General features: G+C 39.9%; 1 protein-coding gene across 1 annotated transcript in view; it reads right to left on the reverse strand.

Annotated features, from left to right (window-relative positions):
• gpat2 (glycerol-3-phosphate acyltransferase 2, mitochondrial) overlaps positions 1-24,750 on the reverse strand; it is a 42,276-nt gene extending 17,526 nt beyond the window's left edge. The window contains exons 1-8 of the mRNA XM_068310809.1: positions 24,621-24,750; positions 8,333-8,448; positions 7,842-7,906; positions 7,643-7,753; positions 7,098-7,220; positions 3,349-3,448; positions 2,137-2,270; positions 1,790-1,889 (exon numbers count right to left, since the gene is read on the reverse strand). Of these exons, the coding sequence (XP_068166910.1) occupies positions 1,790-1,889; positions 2,137-2,270; positions 3,349-3,448; positions 7,098-7,220; positions 7,643-7,753; positions 7,842-7,906; positions 8,333-8,448; positions 24,621-24,750 (879 nt within the window). The remainder of the gene's footprint in view (positions 1-1,789; positions 1,890-2,136; positions 2,271-3,348; positions 3,449-7,097; positions 7,221-7,642; positions 7,754-7,841; positions 7,907-8,332; positions 8,449-24,620) is intronic.
• Between the last annotated feature and the right edge of the window lie 337 nt (positions 24,751-25,087).

Here is a 25,087-nt window from a genome sequence, read left to right on the forward strand (position 1 = left end):
AACCCAGATTATACCATGTCCATGATTTCCATAGCGTTGATATACATTATAAGTTGCACTTGAATGAAAACAATCTAACATTTTAAACTGAATTGTCAAAAATGGAAGAAAATTATCACAATTTATTACCATTTCACAGATCTTTCCAACTCATTTATTTAGAATTAGGATTGTAATTTGAGGGGATAGAGAGTGGAAAGAGCCTGCATAATAGGGGAGCAGATGAAAACACAGGTTGTATTTGGAACGAAGAGATGACTGTGATAAAAGCCCACAATGGAGTGCAATGAAATGTGTGTGTATGTGGGTGGGTATGAATAGAAGCAACAGCATATGCACTAAACAGCCAAATGATGAGGAAAGGTATCTTTAGCTTCTCCTGCAATTTAATGTAATTACCTCAGTCTATAAAAGGTTTTATCTTCTAAAATGCATTAACAGGATGTTTCTGATTCACAGCCCAGTGCATCATTCCCTTCTACCTGCAATCAGAACATTCCTTTTCACATACACACTTAGAGGAACTGCTCCAACTCAAGCACTTTTTCTGATGTTTTTGGTAGACGCCTCACAGGTCCTCAACTGGTACTTTCATTAACTAGTACTGTACTAGCAAAATGCTAGTGTCAATATCAACAGTGAAGTGGCAACTTCAGGATGCTGGCATTCAGGGCAGAGTGGCAAAGAAAACGGCATATCTGAGACTGGCAAATAAAGGAAAAAGATTAATATAGGCAAAAGAACACAGACATTTGACAGAGGAAAATTGGAAAAAAGTATTATGGACGGACGAATTGAATTTTGAAAGGTGTTTGGATCATACAGAAGAACATTTGTGAGACTCAGAAGATGCTGGAAGTGTGCCTGACACCATCTGTCAAACATGGTGGTGGTAACATGATGGTCTGGAGTTACTTTGGTGCTGTCAGGTGGGAGATTACTTCAAAGTAAAAGGGATTTTGAATAAGGAAGGCTATCACACCATGTTGTAATGACATGCCATATTCAGTGGACAGCGCTTAATTGGTGCCAATTTCATTCTACAACAGGTAAATGACGCAAAGCACACCTCCAAAATGTGCAACTATATGGAGAAGACACAGGAAGTTGATATTCTATCTGTAATGGAGTGGCCAGCGCAGTCACCAGATCTAACCCTTATTGAGCTGTTGTGGGAGCAGCTTGACCGCATGGTCAAGCTGGATGGAGTGCCCATCCAGCCAATCCAACTTGTGGCAGGGGCTTCTAGAAGCGTGGGGTGACATTTCTCCAGATTACCTCAACAAATAGCTAGAATGACAAAGGTCTGCAATGCTGTGATTGCTGCAAAAGGAGCACTCCTCAACGAAAGCAAAGTTTGAAGGCAAATGATCAACTACCACTGCAAATACAGTGATCTCTCGTTACTCACGGTTAATGTGCTCCAAGACCACCCGTGAAAAATGAAATTCAACGATACAGTGATAAACTATTTATTTTAACATTTACGGTAATTTAAACGTTTATGAACCCTACCCATACTGATATTAAACCACCTTATATCTGCATTACTTTTTCCCGCATGTTTCTAAACTGTTTCTAAACAGTATGTGTTTCACGGAAGTGCGCTGCGTTTCGTGAGTCTCAGAACACAGCCCACTTCCAGATGCTGTCAGCCCGCATGTACTGTATCACATGCTTACATATTAAAAATTTGCAAAGTAGTGAAGCCATGCATCTTGAAGTGAGGGATTACTGTATTAGGAAATCCTACATCAAATGACCCCAAACCCCTGAAAAACTGACTTACGGAGGTCATGGCGGGTGAGTAAAGTCTGTTGTTCTCAGCATCCTGTTCAGTCGGTGAAGACGGTGGAAGGAGGACCACACCTATTCTCTGTAAGATTGCTCTGTAAGGTAAAAAGAGAACACCATCTCACAGACACTTCATCTACGAAGCATTGAATGACAAAGAATTTTCAAAATGTTTAAAATTCAAAATTGCTCTGATGAATAGAAGCACACTTCGCATCTACAATACGACTACGATTTCTCGTATTATGAACAAACTACATATTCTACATATCACTATATATGCAGTATATTTGTCATCCAAGTACAGCCACTATGTAATATTTTGTGCTTGTATGGCTCTACCTTAGTGAGCAGCTGTGAACCTGGAGGGGATACACAGTGTATGGGATTCTCAGGTTGTGGCAGAAGAGTGCCAGAGAAATGAGAGCGCAGTCCACGGGGCTCTGACGCACATACACGTAAACGAGTGGAGATCCCTGAAATTGAGCACAGAAGCAGCCACAGTTAAACAAGATTCTTCACATTCGCATTCATCATTAATAACATTATGGCACTGTGCAGGAGTTGGACATGGATTATGAAAGGTATAAGGGTCTTATATTTAAATAGTATTATTGTCAAGACCCACAACTTTAAAATAAAATCAAGATAATGGAATGTTTGGTTTCACCTATTTTTTTGCTTTTTTAAATACATAATAATAATAAATAGATGAAAACCTGTGGATGATGCTTAGAAGCACACAAGCATACTAAAACTGAAAACAGGCTCCTCCTCATGAAAACCCATGCATGAAAACAATGTGGGATTACAAGGTGAAAATTTGGACAATTAGATTATACAATTGAGGCTAAACTAGATAAATTAAGAATAAACCCATTATGCACGCTAATTTAATATTTCCAGATTTGCATTCAGTCAAATTAAAAGTGATCTGAAAGCCAATGCAATATTCTCATGGGTTATGAAACCAAACCACTTCTTATGGTGTTGATTCATTCATGTAATTGGTGAGAAATATAAGCTAAAGTCAGTTTGCAGAATTATTTCACACCCAGCCTGAACACGGACAACAGCAGCCACAGAATTATTTATTTTTATCAAGTCAACCGTGTAATTAGAACTGAATACTCATCAGTTAAAAAATGGAAACAATTAAATATAATAGAAAAACCTTCACGTTTTTGATATTTTTCTAACAGACTTTCAAAAGTAATCAAACAAATCAGATAAAACTAAATACTCTAACATTTTGGAATAACTTGAAATGTTTTGAAGTGGATATGTATAAATGGGGATACCAACTATGTCATTAGAGTGCCGAGCCCCACAGTTTTGGTTCCTGAGATTGACTGTATGTAGTAACAACATCATGGTAGATGTGCTGTAACATTTATGCTTTCCAAGTTTTGCAGGGGGACTTGACCCCTTTTGCAGTGGCACTTATGTGCACATTTACTCAACTACAAAAAAAAAAAAAAGGACATTTCGTTCGTGTGTGTGTGTGTGTGTGTGTGTGTGTGTGTGTGCGCACATGTTTATAAATACTTGTACCTCTTGTGAAGCTCTGTGCAAGGGTGGCAGATGGTTGAGGTTAACCTGAATACTGTCAAATATGGAACCAAACATCTTCAGCATCGCCCAGGCTGCGAATCTAGTTAGGAGAGGATAGTGTGAGGAGAGATGCAATGAAGGACAGAGGAAAAAAGAGAAGGGTGGTGAGGGAAAGAAGAAATCATCACCAATGATAACAAGTTTAGACAAAGCAAGTATGGAGTTAAGTGAGAAGTGTGGCAGAATAAAGATATACATAAAGAAACAAATGACATTAAGAAAAAGCAAAATGGAGGACAGCTTCAGAAAAACGGAGGACAGTGAAGGGTCGCTCCTGATGAGTCTCCAAAGGACAAAATTAAATCTAAGGAAACCCTAAAAAAGGATTTAATTTGATGACACACTGGTACACTTGCATCCACTGGCAGTGAAAGCTTTATGCATGAATAACTATCATCTTGAGGAGAATGATGAAGAGAATTAGTGCCACACAATAGCCTATATCGTATGGAAACTCAACATATAAGCAGTTTCAAGTGGCACCAGTGTTGGAAAATTTGTCCCTAGTATTTGGTATACATTTATTGTCATTATTGATCTTTTAAAGCTCTACAATAAAGTCCTCAAAAGGAGTAATTTGTTATCTGATAACTTACCTCAGTATTCTGTATGGATGTTAAATGACCCACAAACGGTTCAATTCAATTATCAAAAAAAGTCAAAAACCAAAGACAACATAAATAAAATTCTGCTTCATTATACCAGTATGGAAAAAAACCCATGAAGTTAAATTAGATTTTCATGTTATACTTAATATATGCTGACCTAATTTAGAAAACACAGTGAGCTCTTTTGTATCCAATTGAACAACAAATCATTAATCAATTGGTGCTGCAACAATACCTGCTTCTTCAGCACAGTGAAATCTGTCAGATATGTGTTTTCAAGACAATGTTAGCAATACTCTACTTTTGCTATCATGGTTAAATCCAGTTAAAAGAACCAAGGGCAATAATCTGTTTCTCAAAACATTTTGACTTCTCCAGCCAATCTGTAGCTCTGTTTCTTCCACAGTATACACTGTACTTTCTGGATTTGTCAGCTGCTGTTAGTAAACACAACATTCAAAGTTTGCCCCTCATCCCCAGATCAATGTTGGAGAGAGCGTGGGGGTGGCTGAGTGATTAGGAGAGTGAATGAGGGATCAATGTGAACAAGAACAAAGCACCACAATATTTCCTGCGTGCTCCAAACCAACTGCCTGCTCTAGGGCAAATAAGCACACCTATGCCTACAACTCTGCAAGAAGGTGCCACTTTGCAAGATTTTCTATAAAATAATTAGATTTCACATCTTGACGACTTTCGGCTTTGCATGAGAATATCAGACCCGCCTCAGTCAGACACAGATCTGTAGCTCTTTAAACATTCATGACAGATGAAGAGGGGAAACATGAGGCAGAGATGTAGCCTGTTGTTTTTATATAATCACAAATTCACACCTTGGGTATTGCTATTGGTAGGGTCTACATGCCCACTACCTTAGCTTTGATGTCCAGGAACACCCTGAACATGTCAAAGAGAAACAGAAAAATACTATCAGAAGACATCTGCAAATAAAAACATCATTGCATACTCTACTGGGTCAGAAAGTATTTATATGAATGAGACAACACACTCCTGCATTTTATATTTTTAAAAAGACAATTGTGAATACAAACTTTAGGCCACAGCTTTGGTGATATGGTTAGTGCTCCTAAATTTTTTATTATCACAACGGATTATCTAAGCTTTGATAGCCATAATTTGTCACAGAAATATTTAAATAAGAGCTAGCAAAAGATGAGAAAACTTTTTTTTATCTGCCTGACTGGAGCCTACAGGTAGATGCTGCGATAGGGGGGTGGACAGCAACATGTATGTGGAGCAGCACAAGCTTGGCAGGCAGAGGCGGACATGGGAAATGGTTGAGGTGAAAATATTCCAAAAGATTGTCTTCATAAAGCCAAAAACAGAATTATGCGTGCATGCAGTACATTTTGAGTTGTTGATTTGAACTAGCTCATAGGCTAGCTCACACTGTGTCACCAGGACAGCATATGTGTAATTCCTAAATAAAAGTGAGCAGTAGCACAAAACATAAACACAATTTATACCAGACTCATTTTCATCTTGAGGAAAAAGGAGGCATATTTAGTAGGCCTTATACTACGGGCTCGTCAGACATTGCAACTCTTTAATGCCCTTTTTGCATTGATAATGCTGACTGTATCCTATTGGTGTCTTGTTAATCCTTGCCAAAATGGAACTGTCACCACATTATTGTGAAATTCAAAGGTAGCCTTTTCTAAAATACACAATTGGAACCACAATTATGTCAAAATATGAACAACTGTAGTTGTATGTGGCTGTATCAGTAGAGACCCATGTGTGCCTATGTTTTCTTTTGTTATTATTTTCATGTGTTTGGTATATTTCTACACATCAGCCGCAGGATACTGGATTGGAGCAATCTAGTCAATAACAGTTTAAAGACTTAAGTGGGATTATACATTGAAACCATAGTGACCGCATCATCTGCTCTGCTATACCTATAGTGGGGGGTATTTGATGCACTGCCGATTTAGCAGGTTTTGTCATTAACAAAGGAGGCAGAAGCCTAATTTTTAGCTTATGTATTCTTCAACTGTGAGAGATGTAATCTCAATTAAAATCCAGAAAATCACACTGTATGATTTTCAAATAATTAATTTGCATTTTATTGCACATTAGTGCTTGATCACCAACCAACCAATAAAAATTGCGGTTCCCACAGACCTGTTAGGTTTTCTTTAAGAAGCCCTGCTGTTCCCTACTCAATACCTGTATTTACTGCACCTGTTTGAACTTGTTACCTGTATGAAAGACAACTGTCTGAACACTATCCCATCATTCTTTGGGGACATCATTCAGAGGGGACACAACGACTGCAGCATATTGAGTGTAGGATGGATGGGGCCATGTAGTTCGAGATCTTGGCTAACAACCTACTTCCCTCAGTAAGAGCAATGATAATGGGTCGAGGCTGGGTCTTCCAGCGTGACAGCGACTGGACAACTAGGAAGTGGCTCTTTAAAAAACATCTCAAGGTCCTGGAGTGGCATAGCCAGTCTCAGACCTGAACTCGATAGAAAATCTTTGGGGGGAGCTGTCCTGCGACAGCCCTGAAACCTGAAGATCTGTAGAAAACGTATACAGAGGAATGAGCCAAAATCCCTGCTGCTGTGTGTGCAGACCTGGAACCTGAAACATCTGATCTCTATAATTGCAAACGAAGCTTCCTGTAGTAAATACTAATGTTAAGCAATAAAATGCAAATGAATTACCATACTTAAAAATCACCTTCCCGAAGTTTCTTGCAAGGTCTATTTCACATGCCTGCAACTGGTCTCGAGCAGTGGGAGGCGACCCTAGTTGACACTGAGATGTCTGGACTTCTGATGAACCAAAACGTTTTATGATGTACTATTTAACTTAAGCACAGTGCCTTATCACAAACCTGAAGTCTTAAATAATTTGTGTTATTTGCTACACAATTTGGATCTGTTAAAACTATTATAAATTATAAAAATCCTTTCTTGGTTCTATGCTAGAATAAATATACAACTGTAAATTTTCTGCTGTCAATCTGACAAAAAAAACACTGACCAAAGACTTGACCACCCCAGACATTTTACCTATCAGCCCACACGCACATAAACAAACACACACCGTAGGAGACCAGGCAGTATGCAGGTGTTAATGAGGGGGAGGAATGGTGAGAGTTGGTTTATCTGCCCTGGGCTGTCTCCCACCTCTGGTACTGTTTGCTCTGTTGTGAGGGCCTTCTTGACCCTGAAACACAAAGTCCGGCACAATAAAGTTAACACAGCACAAAGCCTGTTTGGTGTTACACACAGTCAAACAACAGCAGTCCAATAAGACAGGACCAACCCCCAACTTCAGAAGTCACATTGAGGTTAAACACAATTATACCAACGAAAGAAGATAACAAACCCAAGACTCTGTAATGATGGGGGAAGTCTGTTGTTTCGAGTTATCCCATTGCTCTCCATTCACTCAGCACAGACCCCAAGATAGCCTTCATTTCTATATTTTTGTTTGTGTCTCTTATCTCCTCGCGTCCTTTCTATCTCCTTCTCAACAGAAATGCAGAAAACCTGCAGGAGTTTTATTTTCTGTATCTCTGCCAATCATTTATTTACTCTCCTCTGACATCTCTCACCACTCTCCTATTTCTCTTTCCCCTCATGTACCTGATGCTCTGACAGATTCCCTCCATTCTGTTGCCGACAGGACTTGCGTTGACCTTGCATCCAATCACAAACAACGCACAACAGGCCCTCCGCACCAGCCAGCCTCGATACCTATGACAGCAAACAGACAATGTGGAAGTATTCTGGAACTGCAGGTTTGTATGTTATAATGCCTGGATACTTCAGATATTATCAATACCTAGTGTGTGTCTCATTGATTCTCAGTAAGTTGTGGAAGCCAAGGGAAGACCTTTGTCCAAGCTTCTTGTGCAGTGAAAAGGTAGAAAAACACTCATAAACCTGAGTATGAACATCATCTCAGAAAGGGCTCTTTTCAGCACGTACCAATTCATTATACAGTATATTGCAAATAAGGAATGCTTCTCTGTGGGTACATGTATAAAAATAAAAATAAATGGTTTGACTGGAACTGAAGCATACAGTTAACACCTTGTCTAATTTTCAGAGTTCCCTTTCCCCTGTTCTCATTCAGGCCCCTGCTACACAAACACAGGTATTTATGAAAATACCTTATTATGAAAATACCTTACTAATTTATAAAACACTGTATAGCTTACCCCATCTCTATGCACATATTTAAACACAGTTTTTAAAAATCTCCCTCAAGGAGATTCTTTGGTAGCTGAAGACGCACAGAAATACCCATGTTCTTGTGGCAGGGGTACTCACACTCACCAGACTGTTTGGGGTGCACTGGTGGCAGCACTGACCGACAATTGTTCTGAACCTTCCCAGACAAGGAAGTATAATCTTCAGTTTTTTCATGGTCTTCATATCCCAGGACAATTGAGAGGGAAGAAAACATTTTTACAAAAAACAAACAAACACACACACACACACACACACACACACACACACACACACACACACACACACACACACACACACACACACACACACACACACACACACACACACACACACACACACACACACACAAACAAACAAACAAACAGAAGGATCACCAGATTAATCTACTGAGATTATAACCAGTTGTCATTCTATTAAGTACAGGTAACTAAAAGCAATTGAGTCTAAAATAACAGTCCTACCACAAATCCCAACCTCATTATAGTCATGGTGTTCAATTTTTATTGAAACTGTTTTAGAGGTGATTGAACTTGAATATTTTGAGAGGATTTTGAGATGATCTTCCTGATACAATTGTGATAAAAAAACTAAACAAAACTAACATACCATTGAGTTAATTAGTGATCCGTGGGGGCTGGACCTTCCCTGTTTAATGTTGGACAGGTTAAATCCGTTCTGCTGACAAAGTCAATTACACACAGTCAGCGTGTCTTTCATGCGAATAACCAAAGATCCCCACTACCATGATTCTGAGTTTTTTTAATTTCTTGCTCCATTCTGTTTTCCTTTTTTTTCTTTCCCATTATCCATCTTTAGTCATCAGAGGTTTCACTTGTGTATTTTCTTTACTCTCTTTTTCTGAGAAACAAATGTGACGACTGGGTTTGCTTCATGTTTAAACACTGTCACAAAGTAGCATCTACTGTAAGAGTATTTTTTGTGTTTAATTTATATGCCAAGTCAAAACACAAAGGCAACTCAAATGTCACAACATGAAAAATGCAAATGGCTGAGGATCACATCAGCTGCTGAGAATCAGCAAGGCAGAGAACACAGAGAGATCCTGGAAAAGATAATTCCTGTGATCATATCAGGTTTTCTTCTTATCTGGAACTGTTTACTTGTGTGAGGAACTCAGAAAGTCCTTTTAGATTCTATTGCTCTATTTCAACACTCATGCTCACCAACCAATGCAGCAGCGACATGCGGACATGAACAGTAATGTTTAATTCTAAGTACAAGGGATCTCAGTTCATGTACACTCATTCTTAGACTTTTCTTTCAGCATTTCAGTCACTTTAGTACACTAAAACCCACGATCTTGAAGAAATATCAGCGATTGTTAAATGTCACTTTAATGTCTGTGAGCAAAATTTGATTTCACCCGCTCTTCAGAAACTGAACTATGATGGTAAATTAGAGAGAAAAAAAAGACAGATTATTTGCATGGAATTTAATTTTGAGTTTAACGGTTGTCTTGCTATGATAGAGTTAACTTCAAAACAATTGGCTAATGGAGAAGCCTGCTGAACAGTAAATATTAACCCACGGCTGACAAAAAAACCCACTATCAGTCAACCAGAATGTGTAATGCACATGGTCTGGTGCAGCAACTGAACTGCTGCTTATTTGTTAAGCCTGAGATAATTATGAAGAATTTCTTAAAATACTTTCTTCTTGTTCAACGATGACAAAAGATACTAGAGGACTGCTCTGACTAAACTAATAACTTATCATGATAATATTATTTTAAATTATTGTAAAATTACCAGGCTAAAAACACTAACCACCCTACGTACTAGAGAGGTGGAAGTTTGTCCTGGAAAGGAGAGGAATGAAGGTTAGCCGCAGTAAGATAGCGTACATGTGTGTGAATGAGAGGGACCCAAGTGGAAGAGTGAGGTTACAGGGAGAAGAGATCAAGAAGGTGGAGGATTTGAAGTACTTAGGGTCAACAGTCCAGAGCAATGGAGAGTGTGGAAAAGAGGTGAAGAAGCGCGTACAGGCAGGATGGAATGGGTGGAGAAAAGTGTCAGGTGTGATGTGTGATAGAAGAGTTTCAGCTAAAATGAAAGGAAAGGTGTACAAAACTGTGGTGAGACCAGCGATGTTGTTTGGTCTAGAGACAGTGCCAGTGAGGAAAAGAAAGGAGACAGAGCTGGAGGTAGCAGAGATGAAGATGCTGAGGTTCTCTCTGAGAGTGACCAGGAAGGATAGGATCAGGAATGAGTACATCAGAGGGACAGCACATGTTAGAGGTTTTGGAGATAAAGTCAGAGAGGCCAGACTGAGATGGTTTGGACATGTCCAGAGGAGAGATAGTGAATATATTGGTAGAAGGATGCTGAGTTTTGAACTGCAAGGCAGGAGGCCTAGAGGAAGACCAAAGAGGAGGTGTATGGATGTAGTGAAAGAAGACATGAAGGTAGTTGGTGTGAGAGAAGAGGATGCAGAAGACAGGGTTAGATGGGGGCAATTGATTCCCTGTGGCGACTCCTGAAGGGAAAAGCCGAAAATGGAAACAGATTTTGTTCTGCAAGCATCACAAGGTATGACAAGAAAAAGCCGATTTTTTTTTGTGTGTGTTAAAATATTAAGTCTTCTGTCCCCGGGCATGCATAATTACTGGGTTTCTTGGCATTAGAAGTGAGAAACTGGACATGGTTTAACAGGGAGAAGTTACAAGAATAGAAAAACACACACACACACACACACACACACACACACACACACACACACACAAAGTACCGTTGTTGCTTTACAGATCAGTGGTTTGCTACATTACTTGGGCGGCAAAGGGGATGAAAATGAGATGATGATGATTGAGAAAACTAGGTCAAGGTCAAATTTCAACTTTTGTACACTCAGGAACTGGATAAGATAGAAAGAGAAGGCCATACATCAAAGCTAGGGCTTTGATCTATGCAAGTAGGTCTGGGTAATGTTTTGAATTTAGGGGTGTCACGGGACACACTCAATGTAAAGTCAGAGACCTTTGTTTAAACGTCTACTTGTGCATGCATGCACAACTAGACAATCTTTCTCTCATATATATATATATATATATATATATATATATATATATATATATATATCTCTTTCAATGTATCACTATGACTCACAGACAGAAAACTACCATGATTTGGAAGATGTCATTCAAGGTGACGGACATGGAGTTGTAGATGTTCTTTCATGATTGTGAAGAACATACACATTGAGTCTAGTGCAAGTGGGATAGATGGGACAGATCAGCAGGCGGGGACAGGGGAGACACATGTAGGTGGTGGTCTTACAGCAGGTATGTTCTGTTGAATCTCTGAAAAGACCACATCTTTGTTTATTCCGTCATTTGTTTCCTGCATCATGGTGAGTTCCCTGCAGACTTCTACCAGGACACCTGCCAACAACAGATTGAACAAAAAGGCCATATTAAATAGGCTCATATTGAAATATTGCATTCTCATATTGTGCTCTGGTAATAAGGACTGCATGTGAAGGGGCTTGTAATGTTTTGCAGCTGTACAGTAATTGGAATAAAATGATCCAATTTAAGAAAATAAAACATTGCCTGACAGAAATTTCTTACAGGCACAAAATAGAGCCTACATACTGACAACCCACTCCCACCAGAGTCCTCCAGCTGGACTAATCAAAGCATTCAACAGTATGTACACATTTAAACTGGAAATGAAACAAACAATTATGTGCTTTCACCAAAGAAGGATGGACTCTGTGATCTTTACAACCTAAAAATATTGGAATATTGGTCTTAACTCTGTCCAGGAATCAGGATTCCTGTTATTTATATAACTGGCCAGTTTTTGCATCTATATGATGACCCTGGTTTTCTAATTGTCACAATCAACACATCTTTACTATTGTATCTTTTATTGTGTTTTTACAACATTCAAGATGAAAGTTATCATTACAGAACTTGATATCAACAATGATGTTAGTCAGTGCCTGTAACCATGGTGACTTACGCCTACTCTGACATCACTTGCATACCCCTCTATTCATCTGGTCCTCTTGTTCTTGGCAAGGGGGTATTTGTAGCATTCACCTACTGTATCTCCTAGTACACATAGCTACAAAATCATTCACCTAACAATTATTTTATTCCCTGTCAAAAGTGCTCTTCAAATGTTTTCATTCGATGTTAAAAGTAACATAGCCTCTTTTAGTCATTTGCTTCTCTTATTGAACTAGGAGCAAAATTTTAATATTTTTTAAAAGTGTTGAGCTCAAATATAACTGTAGTAATAAAACAAAGACAGACTCACAATTAACAGATTATGCAGTAGGGCTAATATTGAATACTGGGCAATAATGTATTTTTATTTAAATCAAGTAAAAAGTACATAAACATCAGATAAAAACAGCTTTTATCTTGTCCCCATGTGTGTAATATAGTTATAAGAGTACGATGAATAGAGCACAAATGTATAACATCTATCTTCACTAAATTACCCAACTGATGACCCTGGGTGTTTCCAAAATTGAATGAATAATCATCTGAGATTAAGGTTGACAGGATACAGGTCAAGCGCCAGTGAACACTTTTCAAAAAGATCCGCAAAAAACATCCTTTGGCACATTCTTTTGATACTTCTGTGGTTACCCCCATCACTTTTAGACATGTTTCTTTCATTTTTTCTATCACTATGTTGATCTCATACCACCCCATTAATTCAGCTAATTAAAATTTAAACTCCCCCGAGGGCACACACTCCATTCCAAATGATTCAAGTTCCCACATTCATTAGACACCAAAGTGGAAACAGAGGCATTTATAAGAGATTACCAGGCCAGGTGATGCTGCACAGGTAAAGAGGGTGATGAACGAGACATTGTATAAAGAGGCGCAGTCTAAATAATGGAGTTTATTTCTGTACTTTAACCAGACACACGGCGCACATTATTGTCCGGTACATGCTTGCTAACGGAAGCAAAAAGCTGACTGTGGTTGAACTGTGTTGTACTACGTATTTAAGTTTCAAAAAATACCCTGACATTATTTTTTAAATATGTTTTTATTTCTTTATTTTTTGATAAATCTGTGCTAAATCCTTCGAAAGTCCTCATCTTCGGTCTGCATTGAATATCTCGGCAATTTCACGATTGCTGACCGTCACGTTTCCGGGTGGCTGTCCGGTAATGATGCCGGCTTTTGCGAAACATCGGACAAAAGTCGAAGCAGACACGTTAGTCCAGGCATCCGCAATCCACGCACCTATTGTGGGGGTGTAACTTGCGGTGTAACTCGCTCGGCACTGCCTCCAATCCTGGTAAACGTGTGTTTCCCATCACTCCACAACGCACACAGCTTAACTTTAAAGGCTCTGTTTACACCGATGTCGGCGGGTGAAGTTCTTTCGTTAATCCTCCAGAATGATGGCAAGCTCCGAATTCAGCCGCTTGACGTTGTTTTTTACAGAAGCGATGGTGCGAGCGTGCATGGAGTCACAGATCAAGAGGGATGGCAAAGCGTGAAAAAAGCCACTCGGTCTCTTTACGTGAACCGGAACAACCGAAACTGATAGCCTGGAGTTTACATGTTGCGTCGTAAGCGTGTCTCTTCGCTGACACCACCGTCGGGGGTCTTTAGCCAATCAAATGCGGTTAACAGCATACCTACGGTACAGTACCAGCATATACCCTATACCGGTACCTACCAGAGGTGTGCCGGACGTAGCCTCGCGTCATGTTCTCTAATTGGTCTATCGCTACCGGAGTACGTAGTGACGTATTACATCCTATGTCGGTGGACAATGGCTGATCTGGCGGAGCCAGACTAATATCACACAAAAACATTTTTACAAATTTTGGAACTCAGTGTACACATAAGACGCTTAATGTTTAAAGGCGCAGCATTGATTTTTGAGAAATATTAAGGCTTCTAAGACGCATAAGTGCATCTTATAGTGCGCAAAATACGGCACCTACATATTTATATTTACAAGGAACATTATTAACCGGTTCAGGAACTTTATTTTTTTGTTCTAATCGGTTCAGGAAAGTCAGTTTAGGGGTGGAACGCAAAACCGGAAACGTTATAATTCCGTTTCTGTTTGGAACAAATTGATTGGCAAAAAATTCTGATTCAAAGCCCTGATATAGACTGTAGATTGTAATTGGTCATTTAATAATAAACCTTATAAATTTGATCTTTTTATATAAACACAAACAATGGAGTATAAAATAAGATACTGATTGAATCAGATTGGCTTGAAAAGAGCAACTACTGTAGATGCACCATATCATTTAACCTCTGTGCCCAAGCAATGGGCAAGGAAAAGCTTCAATGCAGCTAAATCCAGGGGAATGGTGTTGCTGAAGAGGGGAAATGTGGCAGGCGTTTCACTTCTTGTTGGATGACATTGTTATCCAAGAAACCAGGCAAGTTAACTCAAGTTTCCAAAGCACATTGAAACTACTCCATTGAGGCAAGACAGTGCTTTTATCACGTTATTTTAGGCAGAATTACAAACCTTTAATTCCTTTGTTCCATGTGGTAAAACAATTTTTGCATGTGGATCACCTAAAACAGCACTCCACATGCTCACTATTGCATAAAATCTATAAACCATATGTGAACAAATTGCACATACTATCTACAGTTATTGCAGTAGAATATCTGCAATATGTGGATTGTAATGGCCCCGTAGTTCTTCCCAGATGGCAACAGAGTAAAGAGTTGATAAAAGGCGTGAGTGTCATCTTTTAGGATGATGCTGATCTACAGAAACATATCCTCCAGTGTTGGTTAACAGGAGTCCAATTATCTTTTTCAGATGTTTTGATGACCCTCTGCAGGGATTTGCGGTTGGCTTTTAGTGCAGTTTTAACACCAGCCAGTGATACCATATGTTAAGGTGCATTCAATGGAATGATGGTTAAAGCCTTTGAGCAGTTGCGCAGACAAGGATAGTATTCTTGAGGGTTCAGAGAAAACACTGTTGAACCATTGTAACCAGAACAGTGGTGCTGTAAGATCATGTGAAATGAGTTGTTTGTTCCCAGAAACTACAAGGAGACCCACTCTACCTCTCATTTGGTGGTTGGTGGAGAGAGGTCAGCCTTTTTCTTCTGGAAGTCAAATTTAATTTTAGTTTAGTTGAAGATTAATGTACACACAACACTCTTCATTCCTATAGGCTGAATCATTGCTGACTGTGATCAGACCAACCTCTTTTGCAACATCTACAAATTTACTGGTACTGATTGAGCTGAACCAAGACACACTGGTGACATGTTCAGAGGTGATTACGGTCGTCTTGTCTACAAGAAAATGGATGGCTGGGTGGAGACAGTGTCGAGGCTTTGTTGGATGCTCACTCTGCAAGGTCTACACTTCATAGGGTCACTGGGGCTATAAACAGAAAAACATCAAGTCCACCACAGAAACAGCAGAGGGGGCCTCCAGGTGACTTGACAACACTGCTAGGATAGAAGACAAGGTTAAGGTCTCCTCAGGGTAGGTGTAACATTTCTAAAGCATTCAACACACCCGGTGATTTTGGGAAAATCACTGGGTGTTCTATAACATCCAATAATGTATCTTTGATCATCATCAAAAGCATTAACAATAGATACAGTAATCCCTCATTGTTTGCGTTTCAAAATGCACGGCTTCACTATTTCACAGAATTATAGTAGTCACGTGATACCGTACGCAGATCGTATTAGCTGACAGTAAGTGGACGTTTGCAGCGTTCTGAGAATCACAGAATGCAGTGCACTTCCGTGTATTAAAGAAACACTTTAAAAGTACGTTAAACAATCTATAACAGTGTAGGAAAAGGTAATGCAGATATAAGGTGTTTTAATATTAGAATGGGGAGGGTTCATAAATGTTAATTGGCCAGTCCCAAATTGCCCGTAGGAGTGAGAGTGTGTGCGTGTTTGTCTGTCTTTGTGTGTGGCTCCGCGGCCCATTGGCGTCATGCCCGGAGTGTCCCCCGCCTCACCACCTATGCTAGCAGGGATAGGCTCCAGCTCCCCGTGACCAGATGCGGGGGATACAGAAGCTTGTACAGCAAATGCTCTATCCTCGGGTGGAGCTTTTTCCAATACTACCACCAATTCTCTCTTTGAGTTGCATTGCCATGTTATGTGATATTATCAGCTGATCCACATCCTATTGATACGATAGTTTTTAATTGATGCAAGCCCTCCCTCTTTCTCCCTATTTCTCTCAAATAGGGATAAATATTTAGTATATACTTACTTATTTAAAGGCTTAGATAAGTAAATAAATACGTACATAAATAAAAAATGTGTTTGCATGTGTTTTCAGTGTCTGCATGGGGTCTTTCTGGGTTCTGGCTTTCTCCCACCACCAAAATAATGCGGCTTAAGTGAATTGGTCACTCAAGTGTCCACAGGTGTGAGTGTGAGCTCGCATTAATGGTTATCTGTTCATATGTGGCTCTGTGATGAACTGGCAATGAATCCAGGGTGTACTCTCCTGTTACCCTCAGTCAGTTGGGATAGGCTCCAGCATAAACTGTGACCCCTAACTTGAATAAGCAGTTGAAGACAAGACAAACCATTATCTAGTCTTCAAGACAGTGAATGAATTAATGAATCCATGAACAATTAGAAACTGATCAAAACTATATAATTGGCATAAAAAAAATTGGAAGAGACCAGTGCACATAATTGAAATTTATTTATTGTGCGCATTTAAGTTACTATACTTCAAAATTACTTCACATTACAAAACAGACATTTGACCTGTCACAATTTTTTTCATAGATGAAGGTGATCAAAGCAACATTCTGCACCAGACAAAAAAGAAACATTGTTGAATGTTTTAAATGCAAGTTTTTGATCACGGCTTTTATCAGCTTGTATGTCCAATAGACTCAATCATCAAACAAACTTTCTTATTCACACACTAATTTTCATTCATAAATGGAGCAGCATGCTGTAGAAGTATACAGCTGTCGTTAAGGAGGACACTAACTAGAGAAAACAGTAGCATGAGGCAAAGGAAGGAACTAAATGTTACGAGCCTTGTTATAGTTCAGTTTTTTTTTAACAAAAAAAAGTCATGTTAATAAGCATTTTTCAGGAGGTATTGAATAAAACACTAATACATATATAATACATTATGTTTCAAACTGGCAAAAGGGTGTGATTTCTTAAACTTCAAACACATGAGAAAATAGACATGGGATGCAAGCCAGAATTAAATCCACACTGCACCCATTTGCATTCTATTCTTACATTTGATAAAAGTTGTTTCTTGTTTTTGGATTTTCCTTGGTGAAATATCTCAGGAGAGATTGACTCTTTTCATGATTGTTGTCAGCAGCCATTGAAAAAACAAGGCCCAGACAGAACAATTAAAAGATCTTTTTTGTGATGGATACAAGAAAATCAGAGATTGCTGTCGGTTGTATGTGTTATCATATGGAAACAACATTGTGTGAACAAAACCTGTACATGACTGAGGAAAGGATGGGGCAAGCAGGAAAAGCAAGAAAAAGAGATCAGATTGTTTTTGACAAACATAATCTGATGATAATTACACTGATCATGTTTCTGATGAACAGGATCTGATTATAATTACACTGATCACTGTGTTGTTTCTGATACTGAGGGATGGAAATGTTTCCACTTCACACTGGATTTGGTGATAAATTCATGTCAGATACTTATCTTTCTCCTTTCACAAATAACTAATGCTTCCTCTTCCCTACCCATTAAATATTAATTTGACCTACCCAGAATTATCAGCTACTGTTGTACCCAGTACAACAGTAACAAAGACACTTGAGCTGACATGGAAGAATATGAGGTAAAGGCAAGCTAAATTAACTGACTAAAACAAAAAACAAATGTTAAGGCAAGCACACTGAATTAAAACATCTCTACTTGAAGTCACATAGCAACCAAAATAAGCCCATACTCTATTGAGGAAAGCTGTAATGTTTTTACTCATAGCTTCAAACATTTTTTAATTAAACAACTTAACAAATTCAACCAATCCCAATAACCATTAGTCAAATATGACAAGATCCGGGGAAGTGTGACGTGTGAAGGTGTTTGTATGACTGCTTCTCAAGAAAGCTTCAACCAATACCGGTAGTTCCACAGGCAAAGTAAATACCCCATCCCATACAGGCATTTTTTGGAATGGTCACTGCATGAATTTTTATGGTAAACGGATCATGGATGGCCTCTCAAATCTATATCAAAACAAAGTCTCATGCGTCCTTTCTCTACTTTCACTACCAAGCATGGCAAAACCAAAGGGAATCATGGACAGGGACAGTTTTGGTAGAATTAATCAATGGTCAGACATTCAAGTAAGTGGTCCTCATGTTTGGTAACAACTTGAGGAAATTGACTTTAGTTTGACAGATTAATTTCATGAGGTCTCATGATCACATGTTTAATAGCAGATAAATCTAATAGTATAATCAAGGATGACGACTTTGTAGTTATAATTTAGAGTAAGGGAAAGAGACATGTGCAGGCCATTAGCTGGGTCAAATGAGAGGCCCGTCAACTGAAAAAAAAAAAGGTGTCCCACCCTTCCTGGGTTTATGTGTCTATGATAGGGATGTCACTACTCAGATTTTTGTCAATGACGTCATTTTTTCACACAAAAAAAAAAAAAATTCCAAACATCCTCCAAGGCTTATTCAATAAAACAAATTAGAAATTATTTGAGTCTTGTGAAAACTTGCTGAGACACACCAAAACAAATTAGTTTTAATACTTTATAAATCAAAGGGAGTATTAAGAAAAAAGCTCCATACTTTTCAATTTGGGCCAATTGTATGCCGTGTTCTTTTTGAAGATAATGAAGGCATAATGGGGTGATTGTCAGTTCTACCTCTTTTGACGACAGCATGAGTAGTAACACTGCCAAAAGCACGTCTGTGTGAGCGCGAGCGGGAAAACAATAATAGTATGCAATCTCTGTGTGAAAAAGGCTATAAAAGATGTGAGACTGAGGGAAAGGAATGCTTGTTTTCTCCTGACAGACTACAAAATAATTTTCAAAAAGTATTGAGCAAGTTTGAAGAAGATGTGTGGGATGTTAACAGCACTGGGATTTTGAAAAGGGCTGTGTCCCAATCAAATAATTGAGAATGAAAGAAAAAAAAAGAATGTCAATAGCTGAGAGGCAATATTTAGAACCATACCATCCTGAAGAAGTGAAATAGAATGAGTCTATATTTGCTCTTCATTGATATATATATATATACATATATATACATATATATATAAAAATAAAAAAAAGTCCCTCTCACCCTTGTGGGGTGCTATCTGTGTGTCATCCTCAAGCTCGGGTCCCTTACCAGAGGCCTGGGAGTCTGAGGGTTCTGCGCAGTATCTTATATATATATATATGCTTTATAAACATGTTGCTAATTTAACAATTTGTGTGGCAATACGTGCGGATGGCACAGTAAGTTTTTCATTGTACAGTAATCCCTTGCGCACTCTCGCATGAACACGTAAATTAATGAAATAATAAGAAATAGTTTGTCGCTATATCGCGGAATTTGTAATTCGCGTGTGGTTCCTGGAATGCATTAACCACGAGTAACGAGTGCGCATTCCACAGGGAAACCCTGTTTCTTTACTGTACACATGACAATAAACACTTTGAATCCTTGAATGATTGTCAAGATACAGATTTTACTATCTCCTCTCCACTATTCCACTGATTTCTCTGTCATTTTCAAGTACTGTGTTTTTCTTGAGAAATTCTCTGCAATGTTTGGTGTTGTTTTTGGTTCGATCGACTGATCTGTTTACACAATGTGGCCACAGAGTTGCTATGTTTGGCTGAATAAAAGAAGCTCCATGATCATAAAGGGTATTGCATTCAGCAGTTCTGATCTACAACAGCAGGGGTACCAGCAATCAAATTCCATACTCCCTCTCCCCTCTCTGAAATGCTAGTATATCAAACAGTCCTTAAAATAATCCTGTTTATGGATTTAATTATTTTATTTCAACTCAAAGGTATTCATGACTGCACCTATGGTAAGTGTCAAGTCTCAAGAAACTGGATATTACTTAGAGTTCAACAACAAGTGACAGATGTAGGTTGTTTACTGCTACAAACTACACAATCAGAACCACAATGAACTGATGGTTTTTTCTGGTCTGCAACATTCTGAAAATCCTGTATTTTCATCTTAGATGCAGGATTTGCTGGTGTTTTGTAGCCAAATAAAATATGAAGCCCCTAAAATAAATGAATGAACATTAGTAACAAATGAATCACATTTATATCCACTGGCATTTACTTAATCCACAGTTTGGTTTCGAAGGTCATAAATATTAAGATTGAAAGTGCATGGGTTGTATAAGTGTGGAATAATACACCAATAATGACAACAAAACCAAACATAATAACATTACCTATGGTTGCAGTTTTAGTGTTCATGAAACAGTGAAATCAAGATGTGTCAGTGTATTTGTGTGATGCTGAGTGAGGCAGAAAGAGCTGTAGAGAATAACAGTTAGTGAGAAGACCAGAGGAAAAGGTTAGAAGTGAAGACCTCAGTTAAGCAATTCATTTAAATTTTATATCCTTTATCCTTTTGACAAGGCTTACCTCTATCCAGACAATTCCTACAAAGAGCCACTGGCAACCTGATTTCTGTTGTTGTTTCATCTAGTAATTACATTTTTTAAATGGTATCACTAGTTCAAATTGTCTCTTTTCAGTTGAGCGTGATGTAGTTAGTATAAATCTTTAGGTTTTAGACTAATCACAGTGATTTAAAAAATGTAAAGTGTGAAAAACGTGGTGGCAAAGAAGACAGTAATACTTCTTAGGCCCCGTCCACACGATGCCGGAAGTTTTTGAAAACGCATCTTTTTGTTGCGTTTACGCCTTCCATCCACACGACAACGCAGATATCCGAAACGAAAACTCAACTTTTTGAAAACGCTGGCCTAGGTGGATTTTTAAAAAAACGCTGGATCTGCATTGTCGTGTGGACAGTGTATTCGCAACTTTTTATAAATGCTGACGTCTTGCCTGCAAGGAAAACCGCTGTGACGTCATATTTATGGGCTCGTGTGTACTAACATGATGGATGTATGAACCTTGTTGACGGCAGCATTCTTGCAGGCGTTTTGTGACAACAACACACGGAGGATTCCTATTGGATAAAATTTGACTCAATACTGCCACCACATGGTTTGGCATGCTTACAGCCGTCTTCGAAAAAGCGCTGATGCGTTTGCGTGTGGACGGAGATTTTTTTGAAAACGCTGTCATTTGGACGCGAAACGTTTTCGATGTGTTTTCAAAAAGTTGCGTTTTCAAAAAAATCCGTCATCGAGTGGACAGGGCCTTAAAAGTTTCTGTGTAACTGGTGAGACACTGCATAATGTATGTGGTCAGCAGGAATGAGAGATGGAGCAGAAACACAAAACTGCTTGCCTTCTACGTCGTTCTTAGTGAATATCTGCTCAAAGGATTTAGTGTCTGGCCCCTGCAAACACATATCTGGTTCTACATACCTATACCTGTACATATTGCGCAAACACAGTACAGTTAAGAATGCACAACTGACAAGTAATGGCAGAACACAGTTATAAATTAGTTCTTTAAGTATTCAATCCCGTTTCTTACCTGCCTGTTTAGTATGTTTCCCTGTGCTCCCTTTCTTCCCTCTGCCAGCTGTGCAGATAAACAACAAAGCACTCAAGTGGAAAACAAAAACATCCCCAATGATGGCCTGGGGTAATCACACTACAAAACACTTTATAGAGCATCCCTCTCTATCTCAGGGTCTCTAGGTTGCTCTTACTCTCTTGTCTCCATGTCATTTCTTGAATGTCTCGAACTTTTAACCGACATGAAAAACAACCCAAGAATCAATTCTATCATGTACTTCTGTTCTGTGAAACATAGGCACACACATTCACATCGACTCTCCTTTCCCATTACCACCAGTCCGTTTTTCATAAGCTTCTGTCTTTGCCTCTTTCATCATATGCTGTCCCTCCTTTCATTATAAATTTCCTCCTCTCTGCCATCATTCTGTCTCTGATCTGTCCCATCAACTATTGTCTGGTAATAACAATGGTCTTCTCTTGTCTTTCCTATCATCTCCAGGTTTCTATTCATTTCACAGCAACATGAGAGAGTAACATCAGTCCATGGAATATCTGAATGATTTTTGTTTTCTGGCTTTTTCATTAAAACAGAAAACAAAAAAATACAGATTAAAAGTACATTCTGAGGTAAGTTGAGACAAACTATAGATGTGTGAATTTTCCAGTTTGGGATCAATGAAGTATATCTATCCAAGACATTTTCTTTTCCTAATACTGTATGTTATATTCTGATTGGGGCGGTCCTTAATCAAAGACTTTTCCAGCTGAGTAGTATTTGTTCATTAAGATTTTAATTGACTCATCCTTGCATGTTGAAGAGACCTTTTTCAGAGCTATTTCAAGTGAGGTAAAGCAACAGTTCAAAGTCATATTTAAGTGGCTGTCCTCTACCCTAGACCTTAAAGCCAAAATTTATGTAACAGTATTTCCCACAACACGGCCATAAGACAATGCAGTAAGAGACATCAAAGAGAATTGTCCATACAACATCCTTTGTCCATACACATGAAAAATAAAATAGTATGGTAACATTTTATTGTGCAGTACTAATTCTGTACAATAAAATTAGTACCATTTGCTGTTATTGCTTCCATCCATCCATCTTCCACCGCTTATCCGTATTCGGGTCGCTGGGGCAGCAGCTTCAACTGGGAGCCCCAAACTTCCCTTTCCCCAGCCACATCCACCAGCTCTGACTGGGGGATCCCAAGGCGTTCCCAGGCCAGTGTTGAGATATAATCCCTCCACCTGGTCCTGGGTTTGCACCGAGGTCTCCTCCCAGCTGGATGTGCCAGAAACACCTCCCTAGGGAGGCGTCCCGGAGGCATCCGCACCAGATGCCCAAACCACCTCAACTGACTCCTTTCCACACGAAGGAGCAGAGCCTCTACTCTGAGCCCCTCGCGAACAGCAGTGTTTCTCAACCTATCTCTAAGGGAGACACCAGCTATCCGCCTGAGAAAGCCCATTTCAGCCGCTTGTATCCACAATCTCATTCTTTCGGTCATGACCCATCGCTTATGACCATAGGTGAGGGTAGGAAGGAAGATTGAACGGTAGATGGAGAGCTTCGCCTCTCGGCTTAGCTCCCTCTTTGTGACAACAGTGCGGTAAAGCGACTGCAATACTGCTCCTGCTGCCCCAATTCACCGTCCAATCTCACGCATCATTGTTCCCTCACTCATGAACAGGACCCCAAAATACTTAAACTCCTTCACTTGTGGAAGGACCTCATTCCCCACTCGGAGAAGGCAGTCCACCGTTTTCCTGCTGAGGACCATGTCGTCAGATTTGGAGGTGCTAATCCTCATCCCCGCCGCTTCACACTTGGCTGTAAACTGGACCAGTGAGCGCTGCAGGTCACAGGCTGATGACGCAAACAGGACCACATCATCTGCAAAAAGCAGCGATGCAATCCTCAGGCCACCAAACTGTAAAGACTCCTCACCACAACTACGCCTCGATATCCTGTCCATGAAAATCACAAACAGAATTGGTGATAAAGTGCATCCCTGGCGAAAGCCAACAGCTACTCGGAACAAGTCCGACTTACTGCCGAGAACCCGAACGCAGCTCTCACTTTGGGTGTACAGGGATTGGATGACCCTGAGGAGAGGCCCCCTCACCCCATACTCCCGCAGTACTTCCCACAGTATATCCCTGGGGACTCGATCGTACGCCTTCTCCAAGTCTACAAAACACATGTAGACTGGATGGGCATACTCCCAAGCCCCCTATAGGATCCCTGTGAGAGTAAAAACCTGGTCCGTTGTTCCACGACCAGGACGAAACCCACATTGTTCCTCCTCAATCTGAGGCTCGACAATCGGCCGGACTCTCCTTTCCAGCACCTTGGAGTAAACTTTCCCAGGGAGGCTGAGGAGTGTGATGCCCCTGTAGTTGGCACACACCCTCTGGTCCCCCTTTTTAAAAAGAGGAACCACCACCCTAGTCTGCCACTCTTTCGGCACTGTCCCAGACTTCCACGCAATGTTGAGGAGTCGTGTCATCCATGACAGCCCCTCAACACCCAGAGCCTTCAGCATTTCCGGGCGAATCTCATCAACAGTTGTTTAACTACCTCGGTGACTTCGCCCCGAGAGATTGACTCAGATCCCCCATCATCCTCCAGCTCTGCCTCTGCAACAGAGGACGGGTCAGTTGGGGTAGTTGGATTCAGGAGTTCCTCAAAGTGTTCCTTCTACTGACCGACAACCTCCTCAGTTGAAGTCAACAGTGTCCCACCTTTGCTGTATACAGCTTGGATGGTCCCCCATTTCCCCCCTCCTGAGGTGTCGGACAGTCCTCCAGAACAACTTTGATGCCGTCCGATAGTTCTTCTCCATGGCCTCTCCGAACTCCTCCCACACCCTCTGTGTTGCCTCCATCACAGCCCGTCGGTACCCTGCAACTGCTTCAGGAGTCCCCAGGGACAACATGCCCCTGAAGGCCTCCTTCTTCAGTCGGACGGCTTCCCTGACCACCGGGGTTTACCGCCCCTTGAGGCACCCAAGACCTTGAGACCACAGCTCTCAGCTGCAGCTTCAGCAATGGAAGCTTTGAACATCGACCATTCAAGTTCAATGCCCCCAGCCTCCACAGTCATTGCTTCCATTATTCTCATATTAGCTCCCTCTGCCCCTGAAAAATCTCTCTTTCAAACAACTTCATCCCCATTTGTGTTGTTTACACACATACTGTTCATTAAAAATCATTCCAAAAGAT

The sequence above is a fragment of the Antennarius striatus genome, chromosome 3 (genome assembly GCF_040054535.1).
Source record: "Antennarius striatus isolate MH-2024 chromosome 3, ASM4005453v1, whole genome shotgun sequence".
Classification (NCBI taxonomy): Eukaryota; Metazoa; Chordata; class Actinopteri; order Lophiiformes; family Antennariidae; genus Antennarius; species Antennarius striatus.